This window comes from Canis lupus, chromosome 17 (genome assembly GCF_003254725.2).
Source record: "Canis lupus dingo isolate Sandy chromosome 17, ASM325472v2, whole genome shotgun sequence".
NCBI lineage: Eukaryota > Metazoa > Chordata > Mammalia > Carnivora > Canidae > Canis > Canis lupus.
The window spans coordinates 54,858,285-54,878,056 of NC_064259.1; the positions used below are offsets into that span (position 1 = coordinate 54,858,285).

The window sequence follows — 19,772 nt, forward strand, 5'->3', positions numbered from 1 at the left end:
TGGAATGAACAGTAAAATTATTTTGCAGCATTTATCTTTCTGGGCCAGGGTAACAGTAAACTCATGTTGATGAAGACAGTATAATAATTAAGCCATTTTAATGTAGGTAGTAACAAGTGTGGATGATTTTTATTTTCAGAAGATAGAAATAATTGTGTTCCAGGGGTTGGGAAAGACTCATCCACTCCTTGTTACTTATTATTTTACTATGCTTTAGATTTATTTTAGGTTATATTCATGATTTTGCAGTTTATATTCATTAGTAAGATTGACCTGTATTCTTGTCATATGTTTACAGTGACTAGTTTTGCTATCAGCTAGTTTTGTTAGTTTCTCCCTCCCTGAATTGTTTCCTTTAATTTCAAGATTTTATCTCTCTTAAAGATGGGTATAGATCTATATTTTGATTTTTTTGATTATTTTGATTTTTTCTACTCATATTTTGATTTTTTTACTCATATTTTGTTTAATATTCACTTTCTTTTTCAGTATGATTAACCTGCTTTTCGATTGTTAAGGATCATTTTAGTTGCTGTTGTACTATGATCATCTAGCCCTATTGTACTTTCATGATTATTTCAAAGTATATATTTTCCCTTCCTTTGAATTTGTACCAGAAGAGCATGGTTGTATTATGACTTAGCTTAACATTTTTTGAACTACCCTTCCCATTTCTTGAATTAATTCCCCCCCTTTTTTTTAAACTTAGTTAAGTTGGTAGATATCTCATGCTGTGACCAGGAAGAAAATGAAGGAGAGTTACAATTTTAGTTTTCTTTTACCTTCCTATTGTCAACATGTCATCTTTAGGGAAATATATTGAATAGGGTTTATTATTCTTAAGGAAAAGCGAACCATGTTGGGTATTATTTTTGGTCCTTATACTCCTGCTTTGGTTTTTTATATGTTAAAAAATTAAAACAGACCTTCTATGTAGGGCATGTTATTAATGACAGTTATTTTCCCTCACCTAAAATATAGGAAGTTCACAAATGGGTGCTACCATAGTAGATGCTTTGGATACCCTTTATATCATGGGACTTCATGATGAATTTGGAGATGGGCAAAAATGGATTGAAGAGAACCTTGATTTCAGTGTGGTGAGTATACAATTGATGACTTCTTTGATCGGCTATGAAAAGACAGTGTCTAAACCATGGTGGTTTTGAGCATTATACCAGCAGTTTAAGGAAATCCTAAATTCCCTGCCTTCTTTGGAGATTAGAGTTGTTATTTAACTTTTGCATAAAATACATACTCTTTTTCACCATCTTCCTTTCACTTTTCTTAACCTTATCATTTGAGGCAGTGTGTTAAGCAATAGTAACAGAAAAAAACCACACAGGACTAGAAATACCAGGCAAGCATAAACTACTTTATAAACAGTAAGCATTTTGTTAATTTTTATTTATTTATATATATTTTAAAGATTTATTTATTTATTCAGGAGTAACAGAGAGGCAGAGACGTAGGCAGAGGGAGAGCAGGCTTTTCGCAGGAGCCCAGTGTGGTTCTCGATCCCAGATCCCAGGATCATGACCTGAGCCAAAGGCAGCCGCCCAACCACTGAGCCACTCAGGCATCCCACATTTTGTTAATTTTTAAAGATTCAATAATCCGGTATAGCTTTGATGAGCCTTCATAACAAGGCTTATGCCCCTCTTTCCAGCATTTTGGCATAGTTGTTAAGTGGTGTGGCTGAAGTTTGAAGCCTGGCACAGCTACATTCTCACTGTGTGACTTGGGAAAGTTTCGTATTTTTTTCTAAACCTGTCATAAAATTACTATTGCATTGCAATATTGTAAGGAATATTTGAGATAATCTGGTACACATTAAGTGTCTGTAATTATTATTGTGGTAGGAATTATTTTCATTATTGCTAGTATTCACTCACAAGTTGTATGGACTATTTTTTCATATTCATTATCTTTAGTATTTTAGTGTTTGCTGTTCTTTCTCTTGCTGTGGTCAGAAGTCACTCTTTCACTATGTGTTTTTCTCTGGCAGATTCTGCATCACTAAAGTTATGATTTAAATCCATAATTATTTCTTCTCTCATGCTTTTCTGATGCTAACCACACAAAAATGGATTACTTTTTTAATATTATTATTGCATTTTAAACATACATCAGTTAGACAATTTTTAATATCAGTTAGATTTAGGTTTGCCTGTGAGTGGCAGAAAATCTAATCTAAAATAGCTTAAATAAGATAGATGTTTATTTCCCTTTCATGTAATTAGGCACAGAGAGTAAGCAGTTTAAGGTTGGCTTGGTTTAGGATACTTAGTCTTTTTTTTTTTTTTCCACAATACATAGGCAGGTGAAACAATTTTATTTCACAATTGCCTTTAAAACCTTGAATATACTATGTTCTTCATATAAAAACATTACTGCAGATATCTTACTTTCTAGAAAATGATTATATAGACCCTCTCAAAGAAAAATATACACCATTCTTTGGTTTCAGACAAGTTGCTTGGACTGGTTGCTAAAACATACCATAAGACCACCCTGTGTCTTTTGGTTCAAAGTATAGATTATTGTCATCAATACAGTACATTCTTACATATTTAATAATACACATATAGACTGGTTTGTGACTTAATGTTCCATTGGTTCTTCAGACTTTCCTGCAGGTTCATGAGCAGATTGAGCAGGCTATGCCCCTTTCTGGGGTCTTTGAGACTTTCCAGGAATGGAGATACATCATCATCATCAGTTGTGAACTCTAAGTCTTTACCAACAATTCCAGTGGAAACATTCTTTATAGTTAGGTCTTGTTTTGCAAGAAGTGTTTAACCAGTTCATTCAAATTGCACTTCATAAACCCAGATGTATGTCTCTCCAAGTATAAGTACAAGCTGATTAAGAACAGGCTCCAATGGGCATGGTTCTACATCAAAATAGTTGGCAGATGGACAAGTTTAGAAAATGTGAGGGCCCGTATCATCTTAACCAGCAATAACCATATAGTCTCCAGCCATTTATTTGTGTTAGTATTTGGTTCTTGCTTCTAATTAGTGATACAAGACAAGACATAGGAAGAGATCTGTCAAATACAAATCTGGAATCCAAACACTCCTGGTGCACAAAATTACATAACAGTCTAGCATCAGCAATAAGTGCCACAATTGAGATACCACTATGGTTGTCAACATGGAGAATTTTCTTCTGATGAACTGCAAGCTCTGATTGTGCCATCTTCAATGCAACCAACACTGCATGGATTTCGTATTTTAGACCAATGTGGCTGAACCTTGTTTGACAGCTTCCATTACATACTCAATTTGATGAACCTGCCCCGAGGGCTCCAAACAGTGACATCATTGTCATACTAGTTATGAAACATGGTTCCAGTGCGAATCTGGCTATGGCCTCCTGCAAGAGGTTCAGGTTCAGAAGCCCTTTATTTTGTTGCTCTGTCAACAACTCTGTCAACTTCACTGTATAGCTTCAATCTCATGGTTCAAGGTGGTTCCTTGCTAAGGTGGATGAAGCTCCTAATTGGAGAAAAGAGGAAAGATATGTGAGTCTTCTGTAAAAACAGTTTACAGGAATCGGTTATTCCAATTTTGCTTGTATACCATTGAGTAGATCTGACTCATATGGCCCAACCTTAGTGTAAAGGAAGTGTGAGAGATATAGTCCCCCTTTTTTTTTTTCTCCTGTTTGGCTACGTGGTCCTTAGAGGATTTTTTTTTTTTTGTATCTTATTTAAGAAATGCCTACTCTTCTTGAAGAGTATTGAATATTCTTATATTTTGTTCTGAATGTTTTAAAGTTTGGCGTTTGCATTTAGGTCTTTAATTCATCTGAAATTGATCTTGTGTGTAAGGGTGAGAGAGGCAACTATCCGTTGATCCTAGAACCATTTATGTCCTTGCTATTTATACATGCCACATCAGTTATATGAGTCAGTTCTTTTCTGTTGGCTTTAACTGTCTTAACTGCAATATTTTTATAGGAAGCTTGATATCTGATCTTGTTCTATTAGGAAATTATCTTAGCAGTTCTCAGCTCTTTGTTCTTGTAAGCTCTGGAGTACTGTTGACATTTTGATGAGAATTGCATTCAATTTACGGATTAATTTGGAGAGAATTGACATCTGTACAGTCTCAAATACTCCTGTCCATTAACATGTCAGCTTATTAGGCTTTATAATCCGCTAGTATATCATTGTATCAGTTTGCTCAATCAGGAACCAGAATTATACCATTTATTTTAATTAGAGGATTTAATGTTTAGAATTGTTAACCAATTAACAAGGAATTGAAAAGGCAAAAAGAAAACATTGTAGTATCACAAGAGGTAGTAACAACAGTAAACATCTACCTCCTTGGGACTGTGAGAACAGTGGGAAGAAGTTGGGATTATTAAAATTTAGTACTTAGGGACTGTTTCTGGTACATTAGGAGCTTTTAAAAGGGCTTTATTAGAGTTGGGACTCAGATCTCTGAGGAGAGGATTCCTAGCTGGTCCTTGGTATTTCAAAGGGCCATGGTGAGGCTGATTTGGAGAATGGTGTGTGACAGGGGAACTGTAATGTGGAACCAAGTGCCACTGCCAGGGCAAAGAATGATGGCTGGTTTGACACTGTCAGAAACCAGAAGTAAATTGGAAGGAAGAAGTCCTTTCTCCTTCCTGCAGCCTTGTATTATCTTTGTAAAACCTCCTGTTGGCAGGGCCCGTATGGGAGCCAGCTGGCTAATGAGACATAGATTTGCAGAGTTCCAATTCCAGTATACCAAAGTAGACTATAGAAGGATAGATTTGAACCTGAGGGGGGAAAAAAGCTTAATAATCAGCACAGTCATTTACCATCCCTCTACCCTTGACCTTTCTGTGTCATATGTTATAGCTGTATATTTTGCAGATAGTGTGTATTTGGATTTTGTTATTTTTATCCAGCCTTGGAGTCTTTTAACTATCAAGTTTGGAATATTTGCATTTATTGTGATAACATATATTTGGAGTTGGCTCTTCCATCTTTGTTTTTCATCCTATATTATTATTGTATTTTTCATTGTTTTTATTTTCTACTTTCCTTATTCTCCATTAAATTACTTCATGTCTCTTTTTCCCCCTCTACTTCATTGACATTTATACTTGTCATTTCCATTCATTTTGGGGCAGTTATTGAAATTTTATATGTACACATAATTGAAGTTTAAAATTAATCAGTTTCTTTTTCCTCATCCTGAAGAATATAAGTGTCTTAGAATTCTTTAATTTACTCATCTCCCTCTTATGTATAATTATTATCCAGCTGGTTCCAACTTGTATTTGAAACTTTCAAATTGAGGAATGAATGGATGACTGACTGAATGGAGGAATAAATGAATGAATTTATTGAATGCCTCCTCTGTGACAGGCACTGTTCTGGTTTCTGTGGATACGGTAATCAGCAAAACAGAGTCTTCTTGCTTTTTGAGTTTGTACTTTAGTTTTGGGAGGAAAAACAGTAAATAAATATTCAAGTCACATATAGTATATCAGGTGGTGATAAGTGCTGTGAAGAACTAGGAGAGCAAATAGGATTGAAGTAAGTAGTGTGGGGTTGCCATTTTACATGGGGTGGCTAGCTAAGTACTCTGTTATACAGTAACATTTCTAAGAAGAGACCCAATGGAAGCTATATGGATATAAGGCTCTATCATAATGGATGTTATAGTTGAGTATAGTATTAGAGAAGTTGATTATTTTCTCAACCTGGGAAAGGTACAGTTTCATTGTCTTCCTGTTTCTGTTATACTATTAGAAAGTATGCTATCAGTCTAATTTTTCATAGGTAATATGTCTTGTTTTCCCCTTGTTTTAATCTTTTTTTTTCCTACCTTCTAGAATTCAATTACCAAATACACGTGTGTATTATTCTTTAAAGGACTCATATTATTCCATCAGTCTAAGAATTTGTTTTTATCAATTTTGGAAGATTCGCAGTTGTTACTCCTTTGAATATTGCTTGTTGTCCCATTCTTTCCCTTCTCTGCCTTTAGAGCTCTTCTCGTCTGTCTCTTTTGTGAGGGAAGTTCTCAATTTTACAAATAAAGAATTATAAGCAATCATATGATGATAAGTATTAATTGAGGAAATGATGCAGGTTAAAAGAGATTAGCGATGGGGGGTTACTTCATTCTGTATTGTGAGTTTGGAAAAACCTGTTCACAGAACTGTAGGTAAAGTGTAAAGATTGACATACAGGAGTGAGTTTGGTAATTTTAGAACAGTAAGTAGACCCATTTGATAATAATGCAGTGAGTCAGGAGGACTCCTATTGGTAGGAGATGATGTCAGACAGGTAGTGGGGAGTCTGAATATGTTGGGTCTTATCAGTTATTTTGTTCTGAGTGTAACCAAAAGTCATAGTAAGGGTTTGCACACAAAATTACTGAACGTGACTTAAAGGTGTAAGAGGTTCACTCTACCTACAGGGTGCTGAATAAATAGAGTGTAAGGAGAGGCATAAGGCTGAAATAGGGGAACTGGTTAGGAGGTTATTGTTTCAGTGAGTAATAGAGGCCTGCCCTCCTCTCTTTCACTGCCTCTCTGTATTTAATGAATGTCTGCTATGTGCCCTGCAATATACTATGTAGTGGGAATATATGAAGTGTAGTATAAAGCATTTTCCTTTCGTGGGTGGGGTGGGATGATAGATATGTTATTAAAAAATTCCATTATATTGTGGGAGATTTTATATCAGAGATATAAAATTAGCAAATTATGTGTTCTGCCTATTAGTGTTAGAAAGACTTCAGGATGATACTGTATTTCCTTTTCATTTTTATTAAAACATTTTAGTTATGAACATTATATCAGTCTGTATTGTATATCTTGTGGATTCTTTGGTCATGTTCTCTGCTGCTTCTACTTTTCTTTCCATGTATTAGAATTTTTCTCAGCAATATCTAAATCTGTATCTAAATATGAACATATATACTTTATCTGGTAAGGTTATTAATGCTATACTTGTGCCAAATTCTCTTCTGTTTTTGTTTGGCTTTTAATTTTGTTTGTAATTGTTTTTCTTAAGGAAATTTTCATTTTGGGGAAATTCAAGTCTTTCTATCATCATTTATTACCAATACAGTTACTTTGTCAAGGAAATTTATATGTTGTCACATTTTCTCCTACTTTGTTGTATTTTTTTCTACATTTATTTCTAAACTATTTATATTTCATTTTGAGAGAAAGAGAGATAATCTGAAATGAGTATCTAAATTAATTTCTAGCCTAGGATCCAGTTTTCTCAACATTATTAATTGAATAATCCATCATCCTATCATTTTTTGGTGCCTCTTTAAGTTTTTATGTATATGAGGAAAAGTATTTAAAACTCATGAGAAATATATATATATATATATATATATATATATATATATATATATATATATATAAATGGACAGTGTGCTATAGTAACTAGAACAGAAGGAAATGGACCCAGTAGAGAAACTGCTATTCCAGAATTCAAGAAGTGAAGGCTTTCATGAGAGAATAATCAAGAGCATTAAATATTGTGATAATTTCGGAATAATAGGTAAGATACATAAAAATGATTTTGGCTAATAGGAAGCTGTGGTGACAGTAATAGAGGAGTTTCAGTAACAATAAATGGGAAATGAGATTGCAGTTGCATGAGAAATGAAGGTATGGGAAGTGGAAAAAACATTCTCTCAGGGTGTTTGTGAGAAACGTATAAAGTACTGAAAATATATGGAAAACTATAAAGTTTTATGTATATGTAAATATTTTCAACATGTTTTCACAGAACTCAGAGGTGTCTGTGTTTGAAGTCAACATTCGATTTATTGGAGGCCTGCTTGCAGCTTATTACCTTTCAGGAGAAGAGGTGAGCCACTCAGGTAGTCGTTGTTTGTGGGGAAGGCGCTCTGAACAGACTTTAATAAAATGAAAGTTTTCCCCTTACAGCATATTATTTTTTCTTAATTATCTAATGTTGAATTCATGTAAAAGTTTGCTGAGAGAACTAGATTCTTCAGGTAGAACCTTGGGAATAATGATTTTCCCTTTTTTTGAGAATTTTAGTAAAATGTGAATTCATCGCAGATCCTATCTCTGTATACACCACTTCTCCTTTGCAGGAACTGTCCTTCTCCAGGATTTTGCCGCTGCAATTAATTACATGGTTGAAATGGGGGCAGGGGGATGGGAGGAGGTGGTTAATAAGATCAGAATTAAGGAATGAATCAGGAAGAATGAATATTAATTAGTTATAAAAATTAATTATAAAAGCTCCCTTTTTGGAAATTAAATGATTTTTTTTTTGCTATAGATTTAAAAAGCACACAGCAATAACCCTGAATTCTTCTTTCTGGAAGTCTTGGTGTATGTAATATACATAGATTACATACATACATAGATTTGAGACCTGCTGTGATGGAGAAGTGGGTGTGGGAAATTCCTTTTTACTACTCAGGTGGGTTTAAAGGATGGAGTTGGAGAGTGGGAGGAAGATACTAAAGAAAGAGGTTTTAAGTCATTTCTATTTTGTTTCATCAGGAAATTCTATATTAAATGGTCTAAATGATTGTAAGAGCTCTTTGTAAATTTAAGAAAATTCATCTTTTGTTATATGTGTTGTGAAGATGGATTTCTGTGTTGTTGGTATTATACTTAACTGTTTGCCTAGGGGCACTGGGTGGCTCAGTGGTTGAGCGTCTGCCTTCGGCTCAGGTCATGATCCCGGGGTCTTGGGATCGAGCCCTGCATCAGGCTCCCTGTGGGCAGCCTGCTTCTCCCTCTGCCTATGTCTCTGCCTCTCTCTGTGTGTCTCTCATGAATAAATAAATAAAATATTTAAAATAAAAAAAGTAAAAAAATGTTTGCCTAATCCAAGGTCAGAAGGATTTTCTCTTATGTTTTCTTTTAAAAGTATTATGGTTTTACTTTTAAGTTTATAATTCATTTTGAGTTAAATTCTATTATGCTGTGAGGTACAGGTTGAGCTTTCTTTCCTTTTGGATATTAAAAAATTATAGCAATATTTATTGAAAAGACTCTTTTTTCTCTATTCAATTGACTTGGCACTTTTGTTGAAATCAGTTAACCACATGCGTGAGTCAGCGTCTCACCTCTCTGTGCTCTTGCTGTTTGTGTCTTTTTGTCACACTGTGTGAACTACACTGTGTTCATTATTATGGCTTTATGGAAAGTGTTGAAATCAGGTTGTGTGAGTCTTCCAACTTTGTTCCTTTTCAAAATTCTCTTGGCTATTCCAGTTTTCTGTGTAAATTTTAGAATCAGTTTGCTGATCTCTACAGAATATTCTACTGGGATTTTGATTGGGATTACCTTGAATCTATAGATGAGTTTATTTTTTTTTAAGATTTTATTTATTTATTCATGAGAGACGGAGAGAGAGGCAAAGACACAGGCAGAGGGCGAAGCAGGCTCCTCGCAGGGAGCCTGACGTGGGACTCGATCCCAGGTCTCCAGGATCACACCCTGGGCCAAAGGAGGCGCTAAACCGCTGAGCCACCGGGGCTGCCCTATAGATGAGTTTAGAGAAAATTGGTATGTTAACAAATATGGAATCTTCAAACCATGAACTGTATCTGTCCAATTTATTTGCCCTTTAATTTTCTTCCTTGAAATTTTTAGTTTTTAGCATATAGATCTTTTATATATTTTGATAGATTCATACGTATTTTATACTTTTTGGTCCTATTATAAGTGGGACTGTATTTTTATTTCAATTTCTAGTTGCTTATTGCTAGTATATATAGATACTATTGATTTAAAAGAAAGTTTTAATAAAGACTTAAATTTTCAGCTGGCTTAGGCCATCTTCTTTATCCCTGAATAACTTCGTGGTGCTGTCATTTTAAAAAAATATTGTAAAGTGTACATAACAAAATTTTTCATTTACCATTACAGTTCAATAGCATTAAGAACAGTCACACTGTGCAGTATACTGTTGGGGAATGACTGCATGGGAAGTTTCCATTTTTTAATATCTTTCTTCGTATCTTCAACATTTCTATATACAGAGTTGTTTCCCTTATTCTCCATCAGTTTTAATTACATTTAGCAGAAACCTTAGTCTCCAGTGAAAACTAGGTAGTAATTAATTGTGAACTCTTATACCAAAACTCTTTATAAGACAAATTTATGAATTTATTTAGCAGAAAGCACATTTATCAACAAATCTAAATATCCTTAGTTTCTTTGCAATAGGAAGTCAAAAGCACAGACCTACTTCTGGTAATTAATGCTGTAGCATTTTATTCCATTTGGAAAAGACCTAGATGCCAATGAATTTAATTTTAATTACCATCCAAGCAAAACTTAAAGTTTAGATTACCAAAACCTTTGAAAGCTATCTTAACAATATCTATAAAAACTTTGAGACAGACAAGATAAACCATCAAGTTGTTATTTTTTGCTAACAGATTGCAACAGAGAGATAACGTGAGCTAATTGACCTTTAGCAAACCTTGACGGAATAAAAGTTTTGTATTTAATGCTGATAATCTTCAAAGATATATCTATCATAATTAAACCAACAAAGTTAAATTAGCTTAAATACTGAATATGTTTCACCTGGGTCCACTTTTAAAAGTTTGTGTGTTCCCCATTTGTTAATTTTTATCTCTGTGCCCGACACTAGTGGGGAAATCTGAAATGAGTGGTGTGTATGCAGGCAGCACCTACAGTGGTGCAGAAACAGGAGCAGAGGGAGGGGAGACAGAAGAGGCAAAGTGCAGCCAGAGGCTGAGAAAAAAGGGTTCCCAGTTTTAAAACTCATCCACTTGGACAGCTGAGCATACGCCATGTTCTTCCACCAACAGGTGGAATGAGGCCGTTCATGTCAGGCCAGAGAAGACAGGGAATTTCCCCCAGAGTTTCAGCAGCTGCTTGGGAATTTTCCTTAAAATCTCCATCCTCAGGTAGACTGACCACAACTGGCTCCAGTTATAACCATTAACCTGGGAAATGAATGAGGGAGAAGCCCTCAACATCTATTAGGAGGAACAGTGAGAGAGAGAGAGAGAGAGAGAGAGAGAGAGAGAGAGCGCGCGCGCGTTAGCTAGATGTAAGTAGTATAAGCCAGCTGGGAATTCCCCATCTGTATACAAGTTGATTTTTATATTGACCATTGTACTCTGAGATTTTTCTAAATTCACTAATCCTAGTTGCTTTTATATAGATTTTAATAGATTCTTTGGAATATTTTCATTTGAATATTCAAATGAATAGTTTCATTTCTCTGTATAGAGAAGAATTTTATTCGTGCAGTTCTTTTATTACCTTGTCTTGCCTTATATCCTTGTCTGTTTCCTGGTCTTATAGGAAGAACATTTAGTCTTTCACCATTATGTATAAATGTGAGTCATAGGTTGTTATTTTTTAAAAAAGAGCACATGTAGATGTATGCACATGACTGGGGGTGGGCAAGGGAGAAGGAGATAATCTTTTTTTTTTTTTAAAGATTTTATTTATTCATGAGAGACACACACAGCGAAGCAGAGACATAGGCAGAGGGAGAAGCAGGCTCCCCTGCAGGGAACCCAATGCGGAACTCGATCCCAGGACCCCAGGATCATATCCTGAATCAAAGGCAGACACTCAACAGCTGAGCCACCCAGGTGTCCCTAGAAGGAGAGAATCTTAAGCAGGCTCCACACCCTGCACAAGCCTGATGCAGGACTTGATCTTACCACTCCAAGATTATGACCTGAGCTGAAATCAAGAGTCTTGACATTTAACTGACTGAGCCACCTGGGTGCCCTGTTAGCCATAGGTTTTTTGTAGATGCCCTTTATAGTCTTGAAGAAATTCCTTTCCATTCCTAGTTTGCTAAGATTTTTTATTCATTGTGGATGGATATTTTGAATGTTGTCAGATGTTTTTGTGGTATTTAATAAATTATATTTGATGTTTTTTCTTTATTTGTTGATTTGCAGATCAATTAGGTGATTTTTGAATGTCATACCAACCTTGCAATTTCAGGGAGAAACCTATTTGGTCATGATGTATAATCCTTTTTATGCACTGCCAAAATTGATTTGGTAGTGCATTATTGAGAAATATTTACATTTTTATATTTGGGTAGGATATTGACCTATATGTAGTTTTAATATCTTTGTGTGTTTTACCTAAGAGTAATGATGACCTTATTTTTTTTTTTTAATGCTGACCTTATAATATGAGCTGGAAGTGTTTCCTCTTTTCTACTTATTTTTAAAAAATATTTTATTTATTTATTGAGAGAGAGTGAGAGGGAGCACTTGAGGGGGGCGGGCCAGAGGGAGAAGCAGACTCCCCGCTGACCGGGGAGCCTGACAGGGGGCTCGATCCTGATACTCCGGGATTGTGACCTGAGCTGAAGGCAGACACCTAATCCACTGAACCACCCAGGCACTCCTCTCTTTTCTTCTTCTTTTTTCTTTCCCCTTTTACTGGAGTTTTTGTACAATTGGTACTATTTCTTCTTTAATTGTTTGGTAGATACTCTTCTGAAGCCACGTGGTTGTGGAGCTTTTTGCTATATTTATGCTTTAGGTGGTCAGTTGTTTTTTAGAACTATACAGAATAAGAAAAAATATGCCTTTTTATCTTTCAGCTATTTTTGTTGGTCTTCATTTTTCTGTTGGTTCAGATTTGTCTGATATATATTCCTTTTGTATGAAGAGCTTCCTTTAACTTTTTGTACAGTGCATGTCTCCTGGTTGTGGATTCTCTTAGTTTCTGTTGGTCTGAAAGTGTTTCTTTTTCAGTTTGGAAAGATAATTTCTTTGTGCGTATATTTCCTTTTAACACTTTAAAGAGGTTACTGCATTTGCTGAGAGTTTGCATATAGTTTGTGATGAGAAGTCTCCTTTAATTCTTTCTTCCTCTGTGTGTAATGTGCCTTTGCCCCTCCTTTGGCTGCCTTTAAGATAATATGTTCATACTTTATTTCATATGAAAAATCTGAGTAGTTTTACTTTTTTTCTTTGGGGGGGGCAAGTAGCACTTCTTTATCTTGCTTGAGGTTCTCTGAGCTGCTTACGTGTACGGTTTGGTAGCTTTATATTTGAAAAGTTCCTGTTATCTTTTAAAATATTTTTTTCTCTCTCTTCTGCTTCTGGAATTCTAACTGCACATACATTAGACTGTTTGAAAGTATCTCCTAGCTCTTGAATTCACTATTCTTTTTTAACCTACCCACTGCTTTCTTATTCCTTGTGTTTCAGTTTGGGTAATTTTTATAGACCTATCTTCAAGTTCACTGATTTTCTTTTTTGGTCAGCTCCATTGAATCTGCTTTTAAGCCTGTTAAAGGCTTTCTGCATCTCTATTACTTTCATTTCTAAAAAAAAAAATATTTCTAGTAATTTATTTTTCTTTTATAATTTGTTTCTCTGCTACAGCTCCTCATTGTCTTCATGTTTTCCACTTATCCACTAATTAGGTCTTTTAACATGTAATCAAAGTCATTTTAAATTTTCAGGTTATTTTAACCTCACCAAGCTTGGTTTGTCACTTGCTTTGTCACTAGAAAGTGGATTTTTTCCATATTTAGGTATTTCATAATTTTGGACTGAATGCCAAATATCATGTATAGGACAGTAAAGACTGAGATTAGTGTTGGGGGTTCAGTCATTTTAACTAGAGTTGAACTACGTTTTGGTTTTTTACTGCAGGGATTACCCACGTTGTGTGTATGGTAACTAGTTTCAAATTTCTCTAACATTACCTTGTAATTAGAGTGCGCCTGGCAGGCAAGTTTTTCTTGATGTTCTGGCTCTTCCCTCCACTTCAGGCATTTTGTGTATGCCTGCTCCTCAGAGAGGGTCTCTCTCCAATCTAGCCTTGCCTCCGCTCCGCCTACAGGCATAGGCTGTTGTCACTCCATGCTTCTAACCTTTATGTCTATACTCTTTTCTGTTTTGATCTTTAAATATAGGGAGCCAGGAATTCACACTAATAGCTCTAATTTCAGCCCAACAGCATAAGGTATATTCTGGCTTTCTGCCTTCATATTTCTCCTTCTCTTAGTGTGAAATCTGCCTACTGTTATGCCTCATACTTACCTGCTTGCTTAGTCCTACTGTATGAATCCACTAGCTGCCTTGTTCAGTAAGTACATTCTGTTCCCATGGACCCCTGACCCCTCTGTGATTTTACTCCCCTTTACTTGGCTGGCTTCACTTTCCCCCAGTTGGTCTAAGGCCCTCTCCTGGACAGCGCTGCCCACCCTAGGCATACCGTCTGGGCACAGACCCCTGACTTCAGGAGCTTCTGAGCTGAAATACTAAATAATGAAAGGAGGAAGGAAATGAACTATTTTGATGCCTTCAGTTTCAGAGTTATTTCCAGATTAGACATTATAAGATGTCCTTGAGTAAGGAAAGCCTTTTTTTTTTTTTTCATACATGAAAGTATGTATGAAAATACTCTCTATAGATAAAGAGGAAGTACTAAATTTTGGAGATGTAGATGACAAACTTGATTAGTTTTCATACCAAAAGACATATGATTTAAAATTAATTATGAACGGCTTATGAAAGAGAAGTGTCAAACTTGGCTGTTTCATGTTAGCCTCACTATCTGAAGGTTGAAACAAAATGTTGAAATTTTGGTTGTTACAGCCTTACAAAAATATTAAAATGCTGGAAAAAGTATATAATGTTACCAGTATTCCATTTTTGCTGTTTGTATCCATCAGACTTCAAGAATAAACATTTTGAAGTGGAAGTAAGCGCATATGCTTTGAAGTTTGGAGCTTGGGTTCCTGCTCTGCCTCATAATGATATTTGGCAAGCTATTTACCTCTATAACAAGTTTCTTCATCTTTGAAAATGTAAGAGAATTCACTTGAGAGTTCTAAGGATTAAGTTATGTGAAAGTGCCTAACATAGTGCCTGATCAACAGACACTATTTTACCTTTCTTCTTCCTTTGCGTTTTTCTGATGTGGTAAATATTCTGTATTTCTAATGGATGGGGAATCCTTTTACTTATTTAAAGGTAGACATCATAAATTAACCTCTTACCATATAGTCTACCCAGGTAAGAAGTATAATGAGAACATATTTCACTTTTCTGACTTTCTCATATGGTGGAATTTTGCTGACTTTTTTACTTTTTTTCTTGGTCATTTTATATTGAAAACTGTGATCCATTTCTAGGTAACCAACAATAAATCTCAGATCTGCTAAAAATAAATAAAATGTCGAAAAATAATTTGAATATGTTATTATTGTAATATTGGACATATAGTAAATTCCTACATCTCACATAAGCCCGGAAATTAACTCTGATTTATAACTTGGCAAAGTGCCTTTTTTAAAAAATTTTTTAAATTTTTATTTATTTATGATAGTCACACAGAGAGAGAGAGAGAGATAGGCAGAGACATAGGCAGAGGGAGAAGCAGGCTCCATGCACTGGGAGCCTGATGTGGGATTCGATCCCCGGTCTCCAGGATCGCGCCCTGGGCCAAAGGCAGGCGCCAAACCGCTGCGCCACCCAGGGATCCCTGCCTTTCTTATATTAAGGTAGTATGTAAATAGAATAAAGGACATTTTACATGCATTCTGTTTTCTGGTAGAGGAAGGCAAATGAAAAAAAGTGTTCCTCTCCCCTGTTGATTTATTAATATAATAAATGTGAAACTTTATCATTTTATTTTCTCACAACAAGGCTATTTATATTAAATATTCACAAGTTAAAAATATTGATGATTTATTATGTTTAGTTGATGTTAGCCTCTCATATATGGCATTTCTGTTACAGGATTGTCTCTTCTCATTTTTTTTTTAAGATTTTATTTATTTATTCATGAGAGACACAGAGAGAGAGAGAGAGAGAGGCAGAGACATAAGCAGAGGGAGGAGCAGACTCCATGCAGGGAGCCTGATGTGGGACTTGATCCTGGGACCCCAGGATCATGCCCTGGGCTAAAGGCAGGCACTAAACCACTGAGCCACCCAGGCATCCCTCTTCTCATTTTTTTAATGGTTATCAAAGTGATATCCCTTCCTTAGCAGGGTATTAACATAAATTATGTAGATAACCACATCTGAAATCTGTCATGAAATAGAGAAACGGTTATGTGGAGTTTAATACATGTTTTATAGATAAGAAAAAAATAACAGCGAAGTCTTTCTTTACTAGAGCACAAACATGCTCTGTTGCCTGTAGTGTAAGATTGTTTCTGAATTACTTTAGAGATACTTGCTAAGACAAATAGAGTAGTCTTTCTGACCTAGATATTTCCTGGTTTAAATATTAGTTATTATTGTTCCTACTGCTCTAATTCTCATTTTATTTTTGAGAAACCTGATATTGCTCCATAAATTGCTGCTATTTCCATGAAAATTCGACCTCTTCACTCTCAGTAGATGTGCTGGTAGTTGGGCAGAACTTTCCACAAGCTTTACTGACTCAGATAACATTTTTAAATACACTCTCCCACATTTTCCTATTAAATGTGTGAGTTCATCTACACCTCTGTACACATCTTACATGTTTAAAGTTCTAGCATAGCCAACGGCAGTCATAGTTGATGATTGTGATTATTGGTTTCTCAAAGCAGAAGACAGTTTGGAGCTACACAGAAGCTAGAAATTTAGCTAGAATTTTTATAGGAGTAAAATCCAGGATAAGAGGGGTCCACAGAGGAGAAGCTCAAAATTCTGCATATGTAAAACTGTATTTAGACCACATTGTTTTATTTCCTATATGTTTATATACTTCTATCATAATTTTCTGCCTCAAATAGACTAACCCTTGCACATTCTTTGCCTGATAAAGAACTTCAAGGCTCAAAAAATTATTTTGTTTATTTTAAGCAACTCTAAGGTTAATTTATTTACATACAATAAAATACACTCACTTTAAATAGGATGTAATTAAATGTATAGTTTAAATTTTAAAAAATGTGTGATAAGCTGTTGGAAGGGATACAAATGATAAAACTTTTTACAAAATAATTTGGTGGTGGCAGGTAAACATTTAAAATATAAAATTCTCTTTGACCCAGTAACTCACTTCTAAAAGTAACAGTGTGGATACATAGAGATATTTAGAAGGATATTTTATTGCAGTAGTGTTTTTAATAGCCAGTGTTTGAAAAGACCTGAATATTCATCTAAAGGGGAATGTTTAAATGAATCAATACATCTTTTACTATAGACTACCATACACCTGTGAACATAAGTTTGATATATTTTATCTAGGAAAAATACGCTTCATATATTCAATGACAAAAGCAACTTATAGACCAAAGCAGTCACATGGAATATGTGTGTGCCTGCTTGTGTGTATGTATTCTATTCATCTAGTTAGCCATTGCAGTACTTGGAGCAAGAAATAATGGCAGCTTGGATGCAGATAGATGGGTTGTAGAGATGAGAGATGGATTGGGATTTCAAGGGATTTGGGAGGTAAATTCCAAAGGATTGGGTGATATTTTGGAAGAGGGAATGAGGCGGAAGGAGGAGTTGGTCCTGTTTCCAGTTTCAGAGTTTTGGTACTGATGACAGTTACTAGAAATTGAGCACTATAAGAACATTAAACTGGGAGTGGATGATCATCAGTTCATTTTAAGTGTTTTTTTTTTAAGATTTTATTTATTCATTTGTCAGTAAAGCAGAGGGAGAGGGAGAAGCAGAAGCAGAGAAGAGGGAGAAGCTCTCAGCAGAGAGCCTGATATGGGGCTTGATCTCAGGATCCTGAGATCATGAGCTGAGCCAAAGGCAGACGCCTAACCAACTGAGCCACCCAGGTGCCCAGCCCCTCCATTTTAAGAATTTTGAGTTTGAGGGGATTTTTCTGTATTTATGTGGAAATAGGTAATAAACAGATGTAACAGAGTTGGTGCTTATTAGAGAAGTCTTGATGAGAAATACAGATTTGGGAATCAGTCACTGTGTGGCTGATAACTGAAAGCAAGCACATGTGAAATTGCTCAGGGAAATAGTTTAGGCTAGGAAGAGAGGGGGACCTGGAATCAAGCCTACAGGAACACAGCATGGAAGGTCAGGTATGAGGAGAATGAGTCAGTGGAGGAGGTAGGAAGAGTGTGGGGTTACTGAACACAAGGGAAGAAAGAACTGGTTAGTAATGATCTATGCTCAGATGTGTGGCTTATCATTAGCAAGAACCATTTCAATGAAATGATGGGGGCAGAAGCCATGTTGGAATAGGATGAGGAGTGAGAAGAGAGGAAATGGATACAGGTAAATCAGATGGTTTTGTAAAAATTGGAAAGGTACTTGTATTATTATGTTAGTAGCAGGAAAAGATAGAATAAAAATCTACTTAACAATTATATCTCCTTACAGAAAAAAGGATGGAAACATATCAAAATAAGTGATAGTATTTGGTTCAGAATATAGGAACTGTGTATGATTTTTGAAATTTTCACTTTCCTGACTTTTAAAGTAAGAAAAGATAAATAATAATAATAATAATAATATAAAATTATAAAATATATAATAATAACAACAACAACAAAATATGAATTATTTATCAGGATCTGGTTAAGAGACAAACCATGCCTAGTATTTGAACAGAGAGAATTTAATACACAGATTGTTAACTAGGCATAAATTCACCTAGGTAAGTGTTAGATTAAAAAGAATATACTGAAGTGTCATGGAGGTGGCTTCTACAGGAAGTGACTAGGGCTGAGGGAATATGAGGAGGAGGTTTTAATGACTAAATGTTAGAAACCATAAGAGGAAGGGCAAAGCAGAGCCGAAATACAGACCTGTGATGGAAGTGTGGTGGCAGATTGGTGCTTCTGCTGCTGTCTTTCCAGTGAGGGTTGAGGGTCATGAAGCTGCTACTGCAAGCATTAGGGGAAAGTGGATTCAGCTGCTGCTACAAGAAGGCCATGCTGAAGCTACAGGAAGGCCATGCTGCTGCTGGCATGAATGTTTAGGGGAATAAAACACCATAGCGCTTGAGTGTCCCTGCACACTTCTGCCAGAATACCAAGGTTACGAGGCTTGTCTGCTCTTTACGCAGGTCGTTAGGGTTATGCTTGCAGGGATGAATTAAGGTCATCAAATTGGCTTGCTTTCACTTACTGTATGTAAAAGAAATTTTCCAAGCTCAGTGTTCTTTACCTGCAACAGAATCTACCATGTGGGCAGGAATCCATTACAGACTCTTTGGATCATCCCTCCAAGATTTAGGTAGGAATGAGAGTGGGGCAGATACAGCCAGTGTAGATTAACTGAAATCTTTGGCTGATACTTTGCCATGAATAATGTAGTTCTCAGGTCTCTGACCCAGTAGTCAGAGATATTTAATACTCTGGATATTCATGAAAATGTGGTTTGCTAACTTGTTAGTTTGTAAATTGAATATTGTTTGAGAATATTGTTTGCAGACTCATTTTGTGAGTGAGAGGTGTGTGAATATGTTTCTACCTCTTTGTTAACCTATGATTTTGTAGTAACCTTCACTTGATTCTAAGGAATACCTGTGTACCCTTAAGAATGTTTCTGTTCATGATGATGATAATTCATCCAGCATGTAATATAGAGAGTCAAAGAGAGGAATTAAGAAAAAGAGTTGAGAGAGATGAGAAATAGAGGTTTGAAAGAATGTTTAGTAGGAGTCTTAGACGAGTTTAATGGAATAAATGATAGAGAATCAATATTTGAAAAGATATCAAGAGTAAGGAGGAAATATTAAAAGCTACTAAAGAGAAAGGGCTGATTACTTATAGAAGGATGACAGCTGACAGCAGAGTCTTGGTAGCAGTAGATGCCTGAAGACACAGCAGTGATATCTTTAGACTGTGAAGAT

The 19,772-nt window shown here is 35.6% G+C and overlaps 1 protein-coding gene across 7 annotated transcripts in view; it reads left to right on the top strand.

The window, feature by feature from the left end:
* MAN1A2 (mannosidase alpha class 1A member 2) overlaps positions 1-19,772 on the top strand; it is a 213,141-nt gene that overhangs the window by 60,262 nt on the left and 133,107 nt on the right. For all 7 annotated transcript variants that reach the window (XR_003139521.3, XR_003139522.3, XM_025453390.3 and 4 more), the window contains exons 4-5: positions 982-1,100; positions 7,769-7,849. Coding sequence is in view for 5 of the 7 variants with exons in the window: in XM_025453390.3 (XP_025309175.1) it covers positions 982-1,100; positions 7,769-7,849 (200 nt within the window). In the remaining 2 variants the exon portion in view is untranslated. The remainder of the gene's footprint in view (positions 1-981; positions 1,101-7,768; positions 7,850-19,772) is intronic.